Source organism: Thunnus albacares, chromosome 6 (assembly GCF_914725855.1).
Source record: "Thunnus albacares chromosome 6, fThuAlb1.1, whole genome shotgun sequence".
Classification (NCBI taxonomy): domain Eukaryota; kingdom Metazoa; phylum Chordata; class Actinopteri; order Scombriformes; family Scombridae; genus Thunnus; species Thunnus albacares.
The window spans coordinates 13,957,738-13,974,600 of NC_058111.1; the positions used below are offsets into that span (position 1 = coordinate 13,957,738).

The window sequence follows — 16,863 nt, forward strand, 5'->3', positions numbered from 1 at the left end:
GCTAGGGTATGTGGTGTGACTTTGAATAAAATCAGGGTGCTTGATTGTTGAGGACAGACAATTGGCTCTCAACCTATTAAAGAATAAAGAAAAAAGTTTTTGAATGAAAAATACACAAACAAAACACTCATAGATGTTTTGCACAGTAAAACCTTTGAGAAGTATAACTTTTTGAAGTCAGGTCCAGGTCGACCTTTATTGAATGTTGAAAGGACGACACCCTGTGACCATCTGCTCATAACAGTTTTTAAATCAAAATTGGATCAGACAAAATATTCATTAGAAAGGAGAAATTGACATTTAGACATGCATATCTATATTCCAAATATGTGCACACATCTGCTAAAAAATCTTGCTAAAAAGATTTGCATTTCACGTGCATGTTGCTGTTTTTGGCATCCAACCAGAACCATTTTTGGCCAGGGACATGATGTCGCCGTTCTAACAATGTTTACTGGGTTGGCTCACTTGCTGCACTCCCCAGCTCTGGGACTTGCACTGAGTCGGACTACTGTCGTAATATTTTGGTAGGTTTAATGTTACTTGATTATGATGCCTACCCTGTTAGCAAAATTTAGCATGAAGCAGCTGATGTTTGCCCAAGTGTCCACCACTAGGTGTTGCCAGTGAGCTAGTAGTGCTGTGTCAGTCGCAGATGATTTGTTTGAAAGAACAAATCTTTTGGGTGAAAGAGGTGACCTGAATCACTTCATGAAATGATTTGTTCATTTCTCAGTTCAGTTGAGCTCTTAGTCAGTTGCAAGCAAACGTGCAGGTACTGCTGTGAGTGAACCATAGACTGTAAAAAATATGGACATTGTCACTGTGACATCACCCATTGGTTTGCAAACTGACATTTTGAAGCCTCAAGTGTAGTGATTTGACCATCGCCATCTTGGATTTGGCCGTCGCCATGTTCGATTTTTGGAGCCAGAAGTTACCATATTTGGACGAGAGGATGAAGCTTACCATAGCGCTAGCTGCTAGCTTGGTTAGCATGGCGCATTTACAATCTATGGTTAACAGTGATAATGCTAATGCTAATGCTAATTTTCACTAGTGATTGAGACCATAAACTCATTAGGAAACTGTTTACTGAGGTAATAAATCAAGTGAGAAGTAGGGTTATTTTCTCATAGACTTCCATACAATTGGACTTCTTTTTGCAGCCAGTGGAGTCGCCCCTGATGGCCATTAGATAAAATGCAAGATAATCTATGGCCTAATTCCTCACATGTTTACACTTACAAAGCCATATGAGCACAATCAACAGGTTATGGAGAGTCCCTTGGGAGCACTTGGCGTGTGAGTCAATAGCTCAGCTTTATCTCTGGGGAACACTCCCAACTCCGGGAGTGATGTCCAAATTAGGAAATGTGCATCATGTAGCAGATAACATGTAGCAAACACTAGCAGCAGCTCGGGTAGCAACTCCTCCTGGATGTCCTGTACCTGCTGAACAATGTCAGACAAACACTGATTTTTTACGTGAAACTGCTCACCAGTGCTGCTGCAGCTGAGAGAAAAAGACTCACTGAGTGAGACTGAGTCAATACATGCCACCTCCCTCTTATTTCTATCCTGGCAATCCTGCTTGGATTGAAACATTGATCTGTTGGTGAACGTAAACACCTTGGGAGCATTATAGCAGTGTGGTCAGACTTTCTTTTAGTAGTCTTTCATCTGTTCGGCACCTATTTCTTGTTTTCATTTCAATAAAAAATATTTAAAAACCTGACATTTAGTTGCATACACCTTTTATTTGTTTATTTGACAGGAAAAATATACATTACATATATTGCACCAGATATATATATATATAGAGAGAGTGCATAAACAAAATTGCTGCATCTGTACTCATTGGATGTCGCATATTGTGTAGTACTGAAAGTACTACACAGTGAACGTCAGCCCTGAGTGATAGTCAGTGGCTCAAACTGCTGGAATCAGGCCCAGCAAGTCAAAGAGTGATGTTAAATGATAGATCAGTTAAAATCACTTAAAAGTCATTAAAAAACAGCATTAATCTTCATCTATTCAGTGTGGAAACTTTTAAAATATCAAGATTTATAAACAGAGTTTTTGCATGTTTGACAAAGCAACAGCACTTCTGGAAGCTGGGGATCATGAGGAATATACATCGTTCAGCTGTGTTAGTACAGTGGGTCGGACTACGTAGTTGAAGCTCGGGTCAAACACTGAATTATTTGGTGAACAAATCTTTTGAACGAATCCTTTTAATGAACTGATTCTAGTGATTCAGGGCACTGAAAGGAACTGCTTTGTCCATCACTATAAGCTCACATTCACTTTGGTCAGAGGGCGTGTTTCCGGAGCATGAAAGGCAACACCCTCCACTTTATTTGGAAGGTCCTGGCTCCAAACAGAAAAGATGATGCAGACCATAAGCAGCACCTCTGGGCTTCAAACTGGCTCCAATGCTAACCAATCAGTGACATCACACCTTGCTATGTCCATCTTTATATACAGTCTATGACTATGACGATACTCTATGTGCCTCACCTGAAATGTAGCAGAATACTAAAACCATGCATTTGTCTGAAACCCATAGGTATATTCTTTAGGTGGCATTTGTAGGTAAGAACAACATTTTGCAACTTGAACTACAGTAAGTGATGCCCAAATTAAAGCTTTGTGAAGCCGGCACCTGAAGATAATACGTAACTCAAAAACCAGGCGATAAGCAAACTAAAATTGTGAGAAGGATAATATGAATTTGGTAGCCTCTGATGCAAATTAGTCAAACAGTATATGGAACCACAATTAAGACACTTCATCAGTTCATCAGTCTGGTTTTAAACTTAATTTCAGTGACTTATTAACATAAGCATGTTGGGCTCATCCACAATGTCATTCTCCAAGGACCAAGTGTAGTGTTTTTTTTTTCAGCGTAGATGTATTTCCCATTGTGCTACCACTGGAAATGTATAAGCTGATGTTGCTGCTGTTCCCACTGTTGTTGGTTACAGCTTCCTCAATTTGTTAGTACAATAGTAATTGGGTTAGGGATAATCACTTTGGTCATTGAAGGTAAGAAAGTTGTATGCTGAAGCCAAGCCTATATCAAGTGTACAGTAATGCAAGTATAACATTTCTATATTCACTTTAGCTGTTGGAACAAATTTCTGGAGTCAAAAATAAATCTAATAGGAAAAAAATGCTAATCGAATGCTGAAATTACTATTTGAATGTGTTTTTTTTATTTTTATAAATGTGTTGGCTGACGTTAGCAGATCTCACCCTTCTCATCTTGGCCTACCCACGAGAAAATAAATTGCTTTCGTCACATCTGATGAACAGTGAGTTTTCTGACTCTGACTGAATCACAATCTCACATTCAATGTGCTAATGTTAACCTCTGACATTTACAATATCAGTGGCAGAAAGTGATGCACCCACGGAGATCAACACTCCTGGCCATTTAAGAAGCAATGTGTGGGAAGTTTATGGATTTCCATCAACAAACGGAAAAATTTAAAAAAGCAGTATGGGGTTTGGACCCAGAGCTCCAACTTGTGCTATCGTTTGCTATCATCCAACCCAAAAAACACGTCATGTATTGATGTAAGCACATACTGACGTGGATTTATTTATATTTCAGTTAGGTGCATAGTTTAATTACTATGGTCCTGTACAATAAAAGATTATTTAATATTTATATTTTAGTTAATGTTATTCATTTTGTGCCTAAGCTTAATTATTACTTAGCAAGAAAGCCATCACCTGTTTATTGGTAATGTTGCCCTCTAGTGGACAGAACAAATTAACAATCACATGCTGATAGTGGCATTGGCAATGCATAAGCCTGTGTATACAGTGTATAGGTTCATAGTAAATATTTCTAATGGGCTAAATTTGAGCATTAAAAATTCAAATATAATTTGAATATTAAAAATGATAAGGAATGAAATTTGAATTGGATTATAGATGAAGACTGGCAGCACTAATGTTCAACATCGCTAGTGAGAATGCAATTGTTCACACAGTTCAAAATGTTTTTCTTCTTTCAAATCCAAGAGAATGTAAGAATAAATGATCAGAAAAAACAGCAAGACTTACTTTTTAACCTTTCTTTATTGTGTCTAGTTTCTTTTGGTAAAGACCACTGTTGAATGCAAAAATAGGCTGGATCAAATTAATTGATACATTTTGTGCTGGAAGTGCTACTTTTATCACTTGGTGATGCCTCGACCCATGATTGCTTTCTTTGTGTTTCTCTCTGGTCTCAGTAGGATTATGTAACATTTGGGTCCAAACAGTGCCACTAAGAGGCCAAAACTGGAGGCCAGGATGGCAAATACCTCCACTGCGTCTGCATATTTGCCTGGGGAGTTAACATAAGCTGGGACAAAGGCCACCCACACAGCACAGAAAATCAACATGCTGAAAGTGATGAGTTTGGCCTCATTGAAGTTGTCTGGAAGATTCCTTGCCAGAAATGCTAGCAGGAAGCTGAGGATAGCCAATAACCCAATATAACCCAGCAACACCGCAAACCCAACAGTGGACCCAACTACACACTCATAAACTATCTTGTCATTGTGGTATTGAGTGTTTTTATGAGGAGCTGGTGAGGAGGAGACAAGCCACGCAGTGCAGATTGCTGCCTGGATGGATGTAAGAGCCAGAACTGTCCCTCTCTGCTGCACAGCACCAAACCACTTCAGAGTGGCTCCACTTCCTGGTTTGGAGGCCTTGAACACAGCCAGAACCACCATGGTTTTCACCAGGATACATGAGACACAAAGCACAAAGCTAATCCCAAATGCTGCATGTCTCAGCTGACATGTCCATAGTCTGGGACGGCCAATGAACAGCAGTGAGCAGAGAAAACATAGTTTAAGAGAGATTAAGAGCAAGAAACTCAGTTCTGAATTGTTGGCGCGTACCATTGGTGTGCTGTGATGGCGGGTAAAGATTCCCAGGACAACAACACAGATAAATGTGCCCAGCAATGATGTGGTTGTCAAGCAGATACCCAGAGGCTCATGGTAGGAGAGGAACTCAATTTTCTTAGGAACACAGTGGTCACGCTGGGGGTTGGACCAGAAATCCTCTGGACAACTGGTGCACTCCATAGAGTCTAACAAAAGTAGGGGAAGTGTTGAGATACATATTATAAAAATAAAATATCAAAAAATGAACACCCACCTGTATTATTGCTGATCTTTCCCTCAGAACAAGGAATGCAGTCAAAACAGCACTCAGGTTGGCCCTTCTTTCTTGCAACGCGGGTACCTGGAGGACAACTCTCACTGCACACTGACCGGGGTGGCTGTAAGATGAAAAATATATACATCTGTCATTCTATACTATTATACACTGCTAAAATTGAAAACTGATCTACAGTCCAAATCTGAAAACAAAGAATTGACCTCTTTGAGTTGAAAGTTCCAGAAGATTTTGTTTTCATCCAGTGTGAGTTCTTCACCTTTCAATGCTGACTTCTTAACCTCACCCACATTCTGAACTTTTGTTCTTCCATCAGGGAGCCACAGCCAGTTCATGATATCATATACTGGTAAAGCATCACCATTCTCATCAAATGACACTTGATCACCAAATGTTGTGGTGAAGTTGACCTTTTGTAAATAATGTACAAGCTGCAAGTGGATGAGAGAGAGAAAAAAAATAGTTACATAGATAACGAGTGTGACAGACTCCAACAAAATCCTACTATCCTACTGTTTTGATGATTTTGAACTTTCTACATTTTAACTACTAAGACACCCTGAAATTCAGGATTTCTCGGGATGTTTTTTAAATGGTTTAATATCATTATCACTGTCACAAAACATAATCAGAATTAATTTTATCTGTCTACTGCTGGGCTTAAGTAATTGATTAAATAAAATTTGAAATTTAAAAGAATTTTGTAAGAAAATCATGAAATTAATAGCCAGAGTATAAATATCATTATTAATAGTGTCTTGTTTTCCATAATATTCTGTTCTCACAAGACTACAACCAGTAAGTACCTCATGGTGTAGCAGCTGTTTTAAAGCATTAACAGGTGAAGCGTAAGTTGATATCACACCTGCCATGGCTCCAGTCTTTGCAAAGTGGCACAGCTGTGCCCACTGAAAGGCCCTCTGCCTGGCACACACTGCAGCATGTCATCGAGGGCGTACGCCAGAGCATACACAGCCTTGTACACATTATACTCAGGCCTGAGATTAGAAAGATCCAAAAACTCAGTATCCACATTCTCTAGGTCCTCATCTCCAGTGCATAGTGCTCCCCCAGATTCCATCCATCCTGCTGGAGGTGGTGCAAATCTGCACTGAAATGTGTCTTCCCAAAACTGGTTTACCTGAAATGTATCCAAGACAGTATTAACAGAAATTAAAATATTTTATTCCTGCAATTTCAGATAAAATTGTAAGCTTAATCTCTCACTATGCTATTTTCATAATTATTGCTGTCATGTTGGCCAGGACGTATTCTTAATAGGAAATCCCTGAAGCCTGGTAATTCTCCTCGACGGATGGCAATGCCCAGTGTGCCACCTAGGTACGGCATGAGTCGGGGTGTTTGCAGCACAGCAGCTGCTGTCCAGGCTTCACTGGCAATCCACTGCAGGCCTGTCACATTCTGCCTCACCACCTGTGCAATGCATTATATAAAATATAATATTATATATTCAGAAAAATACAGTGTACCTTGAAACAAATAATTTGTCTACCACAATTCTATTGTCCGGCTTTAGTCATATAATCACAGATATTAGTTCATTTTTAAGAGATAGGATCTCAGTTTAATGTAGGGTCATTTTATGTTAAAAGAGAGAAGTTATAATAACATGAGTAAAATGCAAGGCTGAAGCTCATTTTATAACCTGATCGATTTAATCTTATTATTAGAACAATTTTATTATGCCTGCCATTGTTGGAAAACAGCCCTTTGATACCTACACACTGATGGAAATCCACAAATATATTCAAACATTTAGAGTAATTATTTTATCTAGCTGAATCTTCTACAGGTCAAAATTTTGACATATACAGTATACAGTTAACATTATCAAACATTGTCAAAGAATTTGACCCAATGACAATCAACTGGATCTGAAACTTGAGTTGTAGATTGTTTTAGTTCATAGAAAATGATGATAATCAGGAATTTGGTCAGTCACTTTTGGTTTAGACAAACAAATGAGCATAATGATTCATCATGTTATGTTTCCTTAAAAACATGGATTATATATTAATGCAAACCTCTTCCATCAATGGAATCATGTGGCCTTCATGTGCAAACACCATGACAACACGGGCTGTTGATGTCTTTATCGAATGTACAATCTTCCTAAGTTCATTTGGGTCACTGTCCCAGGGCAAAACCTCTAGGTAGGCCAAACAACCTCCACCAGATTGAGCCAGGTCAGACTGGAAGGACTGGGCAACATGGAGTCCATAGTCATCACTGGTGACCAGCAGACCCACCCAAGTCCAGCGGAAGCGTTTTAGAATCTGAATCATAGCACGCACCTAAGTGGATATATTGAGAGGAGGGATTAGTGCACAGACAAGTATATTCTTTTAAAATAACAAATACAACTGCAACTTGTATTTGTAATACATTATATTATTATATGAATTTCACAATGCAATCACAGTTAATTAATTTCCTTCAGAGAAAACAAAAGATTTCTGTTATTAGGGACCTGTTTTTATGAGCTTGCTGCACTGCCTGTGAAACATATTTTGTAGTTCTCAATTTTGCTAACAGGGTTTCACCTGAAAAGCATCACTTGGGATCGTTCTAAAGAAGGATGGAAATCGTTGCCGATCACTCAGGCAGGAACATGTAGCAAAATAACTCACCTATAAAGAAACATACAGAATGCACACAAGTAACTCTTCTCATGCAAGTCAGACCCAGACAAAATATGTGTGTATTTTAACAATGCTCATTCAAAAAAGAAATTAATTCAAATACAGAACATTAAAAATACAAGAACAAAAGAGATAATAGACAGGAAACTTACCATGGGCATTTTGTATAAACCTAAGACATTGGAGGCGGCGATAGTAAATGTTGAGAAGGAATCACCCACAATCCCCAGGACTGGAGGGGTCCCTAAACAGTTCTCCTGAAGCTGAAACTGCTCCTCTCGGCCACTGGCAAGTGATAATGCACCACTGAATCCAATAACAAGTGCACCACAGTTGTCATAAAGACTGTATCCCAGAGTCACATTAGGTAGCAGGTTGGAGTTTCTGTTGATCTCATCAATAGCAAAGGCCATGGTCTGAGCATGTCTGAACCCTAGAGTGTCAAATCTATAACACAAAATGTCAGTATTAATGTATAAAAATTAATATGTCATTGTGAGGACTGATGTTGATTACACATTATACAGCTATAATGATATATTTTTACAGTTGTATTTTAAATCATCAAATCAAAACATATATTATTTACATTTCATATGAATTTCAGCACAGTGACATTTTTTTCCTTGCCGTGAATACTCTGAGCAGAACAGAATAATTTGCACATATCTGTGTTGTCTGCTGTATGTATGTTAGACTTACCCTTGGCAGCTGGGCTGACGTGGCTCTGAGCTAAATGTCCAATCAGGGAAGACAGAGGTGTAGTGGACTTCAAACAGCCCACCCAGAATCACATCACCAGGCTTGTGCATCCCATTAAGATGAAACTGTCTCCATAATTTACAAGATAAGGAAGGAGAGGAAAACACAGATAATAAAGAAGAGGAAGAGAAAAAAATCAAGATCAAGACACACAAGAACAAATGTGTGTCAAAAAAAGCCCCCATAACTGCCTTCCTCCCCTCACCCCTGTTTCTATTCTTCATACAAGGTTGCTTAATTTTATATGCAGCGCTGCGTCATCCCTTTTGGATGTATTTCGTCATTGTTTAATCTTTCACACCACGCATCAGCGCATGGGCCTTGGGGGCAGGACATATTACACATATCAATTTAATTGTGTTAATATACTGTAGCTATAGAATAGGTTTAAGTAGGTGGCTGGTTAGGAAGGTGTGACTGTCCCTGTGGGGTGTTGGTCAGGACACAGGAGCCAGGTATTTCTGTCAAGATATAGAGTCCAGTAATTGTTATTGTGCCGTTATATGTTTTAATTGTGACCTGCCGAAGGGGCTGCAGATGAAAATTCTTGTACAATACATCACATGGTAACATTTATGTTTAACACTGTGCATGGTCCCAATAAATACATAAATAAATAAAAAAATAAATAACTTGTAATTTATAGTAATGGGTGTGGTGTGTTGTCTCGGAAAGATACAGAAATGGAAGTTAGAATATAATATACAGTACTTCATAGTAAAACTGCATCATGCTCACTACAGAGGGAAAATTATACTATTTATAAAATAATATCTAACTTAACATCTAATAACACTACCATAAATTTCACAAATGGTAATAACTAGAATATAGAAAACTTAAATCAATAAATGAGAAATAAACACTGCACATAAATTAGTCTGGCCAGAGCTCGCTGTACATAAATAACAATACTAGTAAGAGAGCTACAGTTGGGTGACAAATTAAAGGAAAAACTGGTACAGGTCTGAATGCTTGACCCCTACAGTGAAGGGATCTGGTGACTCTGTTATGCTGTGGGGGGCATTTTGCTGGTATGGCTTGGGTCCACTTGTCCCCTTAGTGGGAAGGATCACTGCAAATCAATACAAAGTATTAACCTTTATCCTATGATGAAACGTTTCTATCCTGATGGTGTTCATCCCTCCAGAAGAGTTCCAGAAACTTGCAGAATCAATGCCAAGGCTGAGGAACACCATTCTTCAAAAAGATATTCCCCCAATCAAAACATATCTGGGCCAGTTTTGGCCTAGATACGGCACACTCAAAACTGGCTAATCTGGATGTGATATGATATGATATGAGATATGATTTACTGTGGTACTGCATTAATCATAAAATTTTAGAGGTGAAGCTCAGTGTAGGTGCATACACACTGATAATGTTAACAATTGGGAAGGTAAAATTCTCTGGAAATGCTCCCAGAAGATTATTTTTCTACAGCAAAGTATGCCCTGGCCTCCTCCTCTTATGAAAATGGAATTCACTGTTCTGTGTTAGTCCAAGTATCATTGTCCTAACAGTCCAGCCACAGTCCCCACCTCTAGCCTAAGAACTGGTTTCCACTGCCTTGTTTGGTGCAATTAGGGTTGAACCCTACATGTGCCCAATTGAACTGATTAACTGATAGCACCTTGTTGGGGGCTGCACAGATTAAGGCAGCTGTCTTTCCAGTGACACACAAATGCTTTATCCACAGGTCCCGGAATTTGCAAACCATGTTGACTGTGGTGACTGCAAAAACAATGTTGCTAGGCCTGTTGCTGGCAAACAGGAGTGCATTGCCAAAATGCCACCATTCCATGCAAGATGTGGGCCATATGAACATTAGGAATGTGGGCCAGTTCTTGTTTATTTGGTGCGTTCTTGGTTGACATGCGGTATTGCTATGGCTTTCTTGTTGTTTCTTTCTTGAATTGAACGCCCCAGTGCCATCATTCCATGCAGTGCTTGGGCCAAATGAGGATATGGAATGTAGGCCGGATCAGGGCCAGAATAAAAAGGAACTGGTCCAGATTTGGGCCAGATATTGTTTATTTGGTTCATTTTGGTTGACATGCAGTAATGCTATGGTAGGCTTGTGGCCCAGATCTGGCAAACAGGAGCGGGCCACCCAAATGCCACTATTCTATGCGGTATGTGGGCCACATGAAAGTGTCGGGTGTGGGCCAGATATGGGCCACAGCAATTTTGCTATCTGGGTTACCCAGCTGCTTTTTCAAAAAAATACTGGAGATGCAGCTATTTCCATCTATACTCCTAAACTCTGGAACAGCCTACCAGCACACATGAAACAGGCAACCTCAGTAGAGCCTGAACATGTTGCATTACAATAGCTCACATTATGTAATCACTAATTATTAAATTAATACAAATTTTCTTGTCTAGTGTGTAAAATTAACTTTGAATTGATAAAAAATGGAGCTCATGGTTGTAGCAGGATAGAAGATCAACAGAAAGTCTTTTCCCAACAAACTGGGTCTCAGAATCTTCAAAGAATTTTCAGCACTTCATATCTTTATTTTTTTAAAATATCTATGAGTACATTAGAGTAATAAGGTCATTGCATATATACCTATATATTTCCCTTTTCATTTCCATTTGTAATGCTGCAATATCAGTTGTATACAACTGTCACTGTCCAGTCTATACAAATGTGAACTAAATCAACATTTATTTTTAAACATCATTGAATATTGAATAGAAATGCATTTTTACAAGGTTAACTTCAGGGATATCACTTCTTTTCTTTTCCCATTAGATGCTGTTTTGTATTCTTTTCAGGCTTCAGTAAAATAATATAACACTTTGGAGCGAACAGACAGGACAACAAGCCAAAGCTGGAGGCCAGAATGGCAAATGACTCCACTGCATCTGCGTAATTTCCAGGAGAGCTGATATAAGCAGGGATGAATGCAAGCCACACAGCACAGAAGATCAACATGCTGAAGGTGATAAACTTGGCCTCATTGAACTTCTCCGGCAACTTTCGGGCTAGAAAGGTCAGAATGAAGCACAGACAGGCCTGCAGACCAATATATCCCAGAACGCACCAGAATGCAAGGCTAGAGCCCACACTACACTCCAGTATGATTTTTGAACGTTCATATTGCGTATTTCGGGATGGGTAAGGGGGAGCATCAATGAGCCAGGCAGCACAAATAATCACCTGAATCAGAGTGCAGCTAAAGATAATGGCCCTCTGTTGTTTGGGCCCCAGCCACTTCATAATGTTGTTTCCTGGCCTGGTGGCAGTGAAAGCAGCCAACACCACCAGAGTCTTCCCCAATATGCAGGAGATGCAAAGTGAAAATGTGATGCTGAAGGCTGTGTGGCGCAGCATGCAGGACCAAGCTGTTGGCTCTCCAATGAACACAAGAGAACACAGGAAACACAGAGTCAGCGCAAACAGGATGAAGAAGCTGAGTTCAGAGTTATTCACACGGACTATGGCTGTGTTTCTGTGATGGAAGAAGACTGCAAGGACCGCTATAGTAAGACAGGCACCCACAACAGAGATCACTGTTAGGGCTATACCCAAGGAATCATAGGCCAAGAACTCCACTTTCTTTGGGATGCAGGCTGTTCTGTCTTTGTTTGACCAGAAGTCCTCAGGACAAAATGTGCACTCTATGGAATCTAAAGAGTAAGAAAATGTTTAAAAGAAATACAAAGGAATAGTTTATTTAAAACAATTCCATATTCAAATATCACCTGATTGCAATGAAATATATTAGATATAATTGTTATCTTTATTGCTTGGTTGAAAGCTCACTTGTCTGATTGCTAATTTTGCCACTGTCACATGGTACACAGTCAAAGCAGCAGACAGGCTCCCCACGACGGACAGCCTTCCGGGACCCTGGAAGACAGCTGGCACTGCATACAGACACCGGCACCTAAGGAGCACACAGACAATAGTGTCTTTCAGCTCTGCAGTGTCAAATCAGTGTGCCGAAATGATTAGTTATTTTAATTATTGGTTATTTACAGTACTTGATTAGTCTATTGACAGAAAAAAAAGAAAACATAATTTTTCAAGCCATTTATCATGAAAAACATCAATATTTCCAGGTTCCAGCTTCTAAAATGTGATGATTTGCTGGTTTTCTCTGTTTTACCTCTCTGTAAATTCAATGTCTGCATTTTGGATATAACAAACTTTAGATTCTAGGAAGCTGTGATGTGCATTGTTCTATTATCTCACATTTTATAGACCAAACAATCCACAGCTGTTTAATCCACAGTAAAAATAATAATTAGTTGTGGCCTATACATGTTCCTGAATGCTTTAGCCAGAAAATGCACCCAGGAAGAAAATGGCAGAGAGGCTTAGCAGAGATTTTCACACACAGGGCTAATTTTTTATGAGCTATTTATCAATCTGTCGTTCAATTAAACAACAAATAGCTCTATGAAATTTATATGAAATGCATGTAACATAATAATAATGGGAACAATTGTGGCTGCAGAATATTCACCCATTGCTGTTTCAAAAAATGGCCATAACATGAAAGCGTGCTTTTGTGCCTGTGTGTTTGGAATGCAATGTTTCATTTGAATACAGTCAGCATACAAATGAAACATTACTAACATCTTATCGTATTTTATAAGAATTTAGCCATAGGAATACATCAAGACACATTAAAACACAAGATGGGTCATATGATGGGTGTTTGCATCTCTATTATACATGCAAACAAACTCATGGCCAGCTTGTCCCTTGCACTTGACTTGCCTCCACCTCAAACTACAGAGCTTCAGCAATGTTGGTATGTGATGAAGGTAAAAAGACAGTGTGAGCAGCTTGCCTCATTCTGATGACCTGCCCACACTATCCTGTCCTCCTGGATCACCAGCTCCTCTCCGGCAGGCTTGGTTCTATCAAACAACCCCACGTTGACAAACTCAATGTTACCACCTGTGCCTCTCTGCCAGTTGATGATATCATAATAGGGTGTGGAATCACCCTTCAGGTCAAAGTTCACCTCCTCCCCAGCAATGCTGAACGTCACTTCCTGGAGGTAGTGTTGGAGCTTGAAAGACAATAAATAATATGAAATACTCAAGCAAGATTTACAGTGCAATAATCAATAAGAATACTAGACAATACCTGCCAGGGTTGTATGTTGTTGCTTTGTGCACATGAGTTGTTGAGGAAAGGCCCTTGGTCTGGTTGACAGAGAAGTAGGTTGTGCAGGGAATGAGCAATTGCATATACAGCCTTATAGACATTATAGGCAACTCTAAGACTGGATGTATTTATGTAAGCTGAATGCTGATCCAACAGGGACTCCTGCCCTGAGCAGGGAGGCAGCTGGGAACCAGAGGACAGAGAAGGATTGCAACCATACAGAGCCTCCCACAGCTCCTGCACCAGTGGATTATTGGGATACATCTGAGGGTTTACTGTCAGCAGGTAGTCACCGAGTTTGGAGATATGACCTTTTCTAATGCCAAACCCAATAGTGCCCTCCAGGTAGGGGTAATACTCGTTCCCTGTAAAGACAGATGCTGTGACCCAGGCCTCGCTAGCCACCCACTGGATTCCAGTAATGTTCTGCGTCATGTAGTCCCTCAAGAAAGGTGTCATCTCCCCCTCGGTTGAAAAGAGCACCACCACTTTTGCCAAGGAGCTACGCATTACCTTTACAGATAATTAATTTTCACAAGGAAGAGAGAAAAGAAAAAGAAGCAAAAGAAGGCAGGTTAAAACTAAGTCTAGTCAACCCTAACCCAAGATTGTCACATTTTACAGACAGCTCATACCATCAAAATCACTTAAAACATGCTATAATCACGTAAACACTATTCACACAGGGGCTTTAATGGGATTGATTTGTCATCAGCGTCTACTATAAGATGTCTTGAGGTAAAATAAAAACTCTCTTTTGTCTGTAACACTCAAATTTAGTGTGTATTTGTGTCTACCTGCAAGATCTCCTGAACCTTCTGGCGATTGTAGCGCAGAGGGATCATTTCTTGGTATGCTACACACACTTTGGTTCCCTGTAGTTCTCTCAGTAAACCTCGCATAGCAAAGCGCCCATAATCAGTGTCCCCTCGCACCAGCCCCACCCAAGTCCAGTTGAAGCGGACCAGCAGCTGGGCAATGGCCTTCACCTGGGATCAGGAAACAAAACAAAATAAAACAAAGTAAACTGATATCAAACAAACCATTAATTTTTTTAAATTTTTTTTTTTAAATATGTACTGGCTCTTGGTTTTGTCTAGCACTGCAAAATAATATAATATATCATCACTGCCAGGTGAAAGCTTTGTAAAACTATTTTTGGTGGTAATCTGCATCTCTGTTGGTTGAAATAATTTTACAATCATTTGCCATCCAGATAAAAACACAGCATTCGTGTTAGTAAAGAATTGTTTTAACTTGAGTTTAAGAGCCACAAGGTTTTCACAGGACAATACTGGACATCATCATAGAAACATATGATGTTTTCAAAAATGTCTTCATATTGTTGCAGCACTGAAAATCATCAAAACCCTTATAATCTAAAAGCCAAACCCTCACCTGATAGTCATCATTAGGGATTACTCTGAAGAAGTTGGGATATTTTATTCTGTCAGCGAAACATGAACATGTTGAGAAGTAGCTGATCTGGGTTACAAAGGGAAAATAAAGAACAGATTAAAGGGTAATATTTTGAGAACACATGTTTTTGGGGTATTATAACAGAACATAATCATCCTAACTAACCATTGGGATTCTGAACGGCTGCAGCATTCTTGATATCACGATGGACTGGGCAGAACCAGAATCCCCGATCACAGCAAGGAGTGGAGAGGCACCTCTGCACATGGGAGAGTGGTCCTCGCTCAAACCGTTCAACACAGCCAGAGCAGCCCTCTGGCCAGTCAGCGGATGTGCACATGAATCAAGGATTTTGTAGCCAAGGGTGTAATTGGGCAACAGCTCCATGTTCTGGTTTATCTCCTCCACTGCCAGCCTCATAGTCTGAGCCCAGCGGAAAGCCCTAGGATCAAAGCTGCACCTCGGCAGACACATATGCACACACCACACACACATTGATTTTTATTTTTCAGGTTCCTAATTATCCAACAATTTCCATCACCACGCCAGCTAAACATGCAAAATGTAAAAATTGTATACAAACATACATACAAATTCAGCATAAATGAATAACATTTCCAATGATTGACAACTGTCTCAGAAAATATGTTTTTAAATGAAAAATGAATAATAATTTAATGTCTTTTCTCTGATTGTTTTTTTGGAGCACATGCAGTAATTTTCAGGAAACATTTTGGAAATTTTTTAGAAATGATTTGGGAATTACAGACACACCTTTTCTCTCTGGAACTTTCTTTGCTAAAACCCAAATATCTTACTCAAACTCAAAGTGCAGGTCAGGTCAAGCCATCAATGTATAAAAGACTATCTTATTTGGTGTCAGGTTAAATTATTAACCTAAAACCTAAAATCTGGTGAATATAATTATTGTACTGTATTTATTTATTGGGACAGTGTACAGTTTTTAACATAAGCTAAGTTACATCTGCAGTCCCCCACAATCAAAATGTACAACAGCAGATCACATACAACCACAATGTCAATTAGAAATGAATAATGTAAACTTGTCGAATTAAAAGCAAGACTACCTGCGCTAATAAGAAGACCATAGATGAAATTTAGACTCAGTGGCCACAGAGCTGGTCTTTAGTAGATTTTTTAATTTGGCCTTGAATGTATTGATTGAACTGCAGTTCTTCATATCATCAGGTAGGGCATTCCACTGAGTTGTGGCGTTCACAGAGAAAGCTGACTGTTCAAATGCAGTGTGACGAAATGGTATGGTACAATCTTGTATAGAGGATATTCTGGAGGATCTAATAGAGTTTATTAAGTGAGTGTACGCAAAGTCACATAGTGGAGGAGGAGCCAAACCATTTAAAATTTTATAAACTAGGCACAAATTTGAGAATAATCTAAAATTCTCAAGGCTTGGTAAATTGTATTTCTCCAGTACCCTACAGTGACGGAAATGCATTAGCTTTTTGTCCAGAGTTTTTAGAGTTTGTTTGTATAAGGACTCATAATCCATTTGATAGAATAAAAATGTCACAACATGTTTTTTGAGACAAAATCACACAGCATCCAGCTGAATATAGTAAGTTAAATTCAAACCTATTAAACTCACCCATAGCATTTCACTGGCAGTGGTCTGTAGGTGCAGTTGAGGTCTGGCATCTCCTGGATATAGTG

At 39.3% G+C, this 16,863-nt stretch overlaps 2 protein-coding genes across 2 annotated transcripts; both read right to left on the reverse strand.

The window, feature by feature from the left end:
- Positions 1-4,193: 4,193 nt before the first annotated feature.
- On the reverse strand, positions 4,194-8,683 carry LOC122984470 (extracellular calcium-sensing receptor-like). Its single transcript, XM_044354939.1, has 9 exons — positions 8,559-8,683; positions 8,009-8,303; positions 7,758-7,844; positions 7,239-7,508; positions 6,421-6,627; positions 6,059-6,334; positions 5,397-5,624; positions 5,173-5,296; positions 4,194-5,104 (listed from the first exon to the last, which is right to left on the reverse strand). Exons 1-9 carry the CDS (start codon positions 8,666-8,668, stop codon positions 4,194-4,196), a joined length of 2,508 nt encoding a protein of 835 aa, XP_044210874.1. The 5' UTR covers positions 8,669-8,683.
- A 2,672-nt stretch (positions 8,684-11,355) lies between these two features.
- LOC122984473 (extracellular calcium-sensing receptor-like) lies at positions 11,356-16,863 on the reverse strand. The gene is made up of 9 exons (XM_044354942.1): positions 16,799-16,863; positions 15,337-15,625; positions 15,151-15,237; positions 14,550-14,741; positions 13,996-14,265; positions 13,732-13,935; positions 13,454-13,654; positions 12,394-12,517; positions 11,356-12,257 (listed from the first exon to the last, which is right to left on the reverse strand). The coding sequence occupies exons 1-9, from the start codon at positions 16,846-16,848 to the stop codon at positions 11,356-11,358; spliced, it is 2,319 nt and encodes a 772-aa protein (XP_044210877.1). The 5' UTR covers positions 16,849-16,863.

What these genes read in the sequence shown, in the direction of transcription:
- LOC122984470 (XM_044354939.1), bottom strand. Translation starts at nt 8,668, where the DNA reads ATGCACAAGCCTGGTGATGTGATTCTGGGTGGGCTGTTTGAAGTCCAC. An exon ending in TGATTCCATTGATGGAAGAG is followed by an intron (nt 6,628 to 7,238) that starts GTTTGCATTAAT and finishes TGCATTGCACAG; the next exon opens with GTGGTGAGGCAGAATGTGAC. An exon ending in AAAGATCAGCAATAATACAG is followed by an intron (nt 5,105 to 5,172) that starts GTGGGTGTTCAT and finishes TACTTTTGTTAG; the next exon opens with ACTCTATGGAGTGCACCAGT.
- LOC122984473 (XM_044354942.1), bottom strand. Translation starts at nt 16,848, where the DNA reads ATGCCAGACCTCAACTGCACCTACAGACCACTGCCAGTGAAATGCTAT. An exon ending in CTGCCAGTGAAATGCTATGG is followed by an intron (nt 15,626 to 16,798) that starts GTGAGTTTAATA and finishes GCCGAGGTGCAG; the next exon opens with CTTTGATCCTAGGGCTTTCC. An exon ending in TCCCTAATGATGACTATCAG is followed by an intron (nt 14,742 to 15,150) that starts GTGAGGGTTTGG and finishes TCCTGATCCCAG; the next exon opens with GTGAAGGCCATTGCCCAGCT.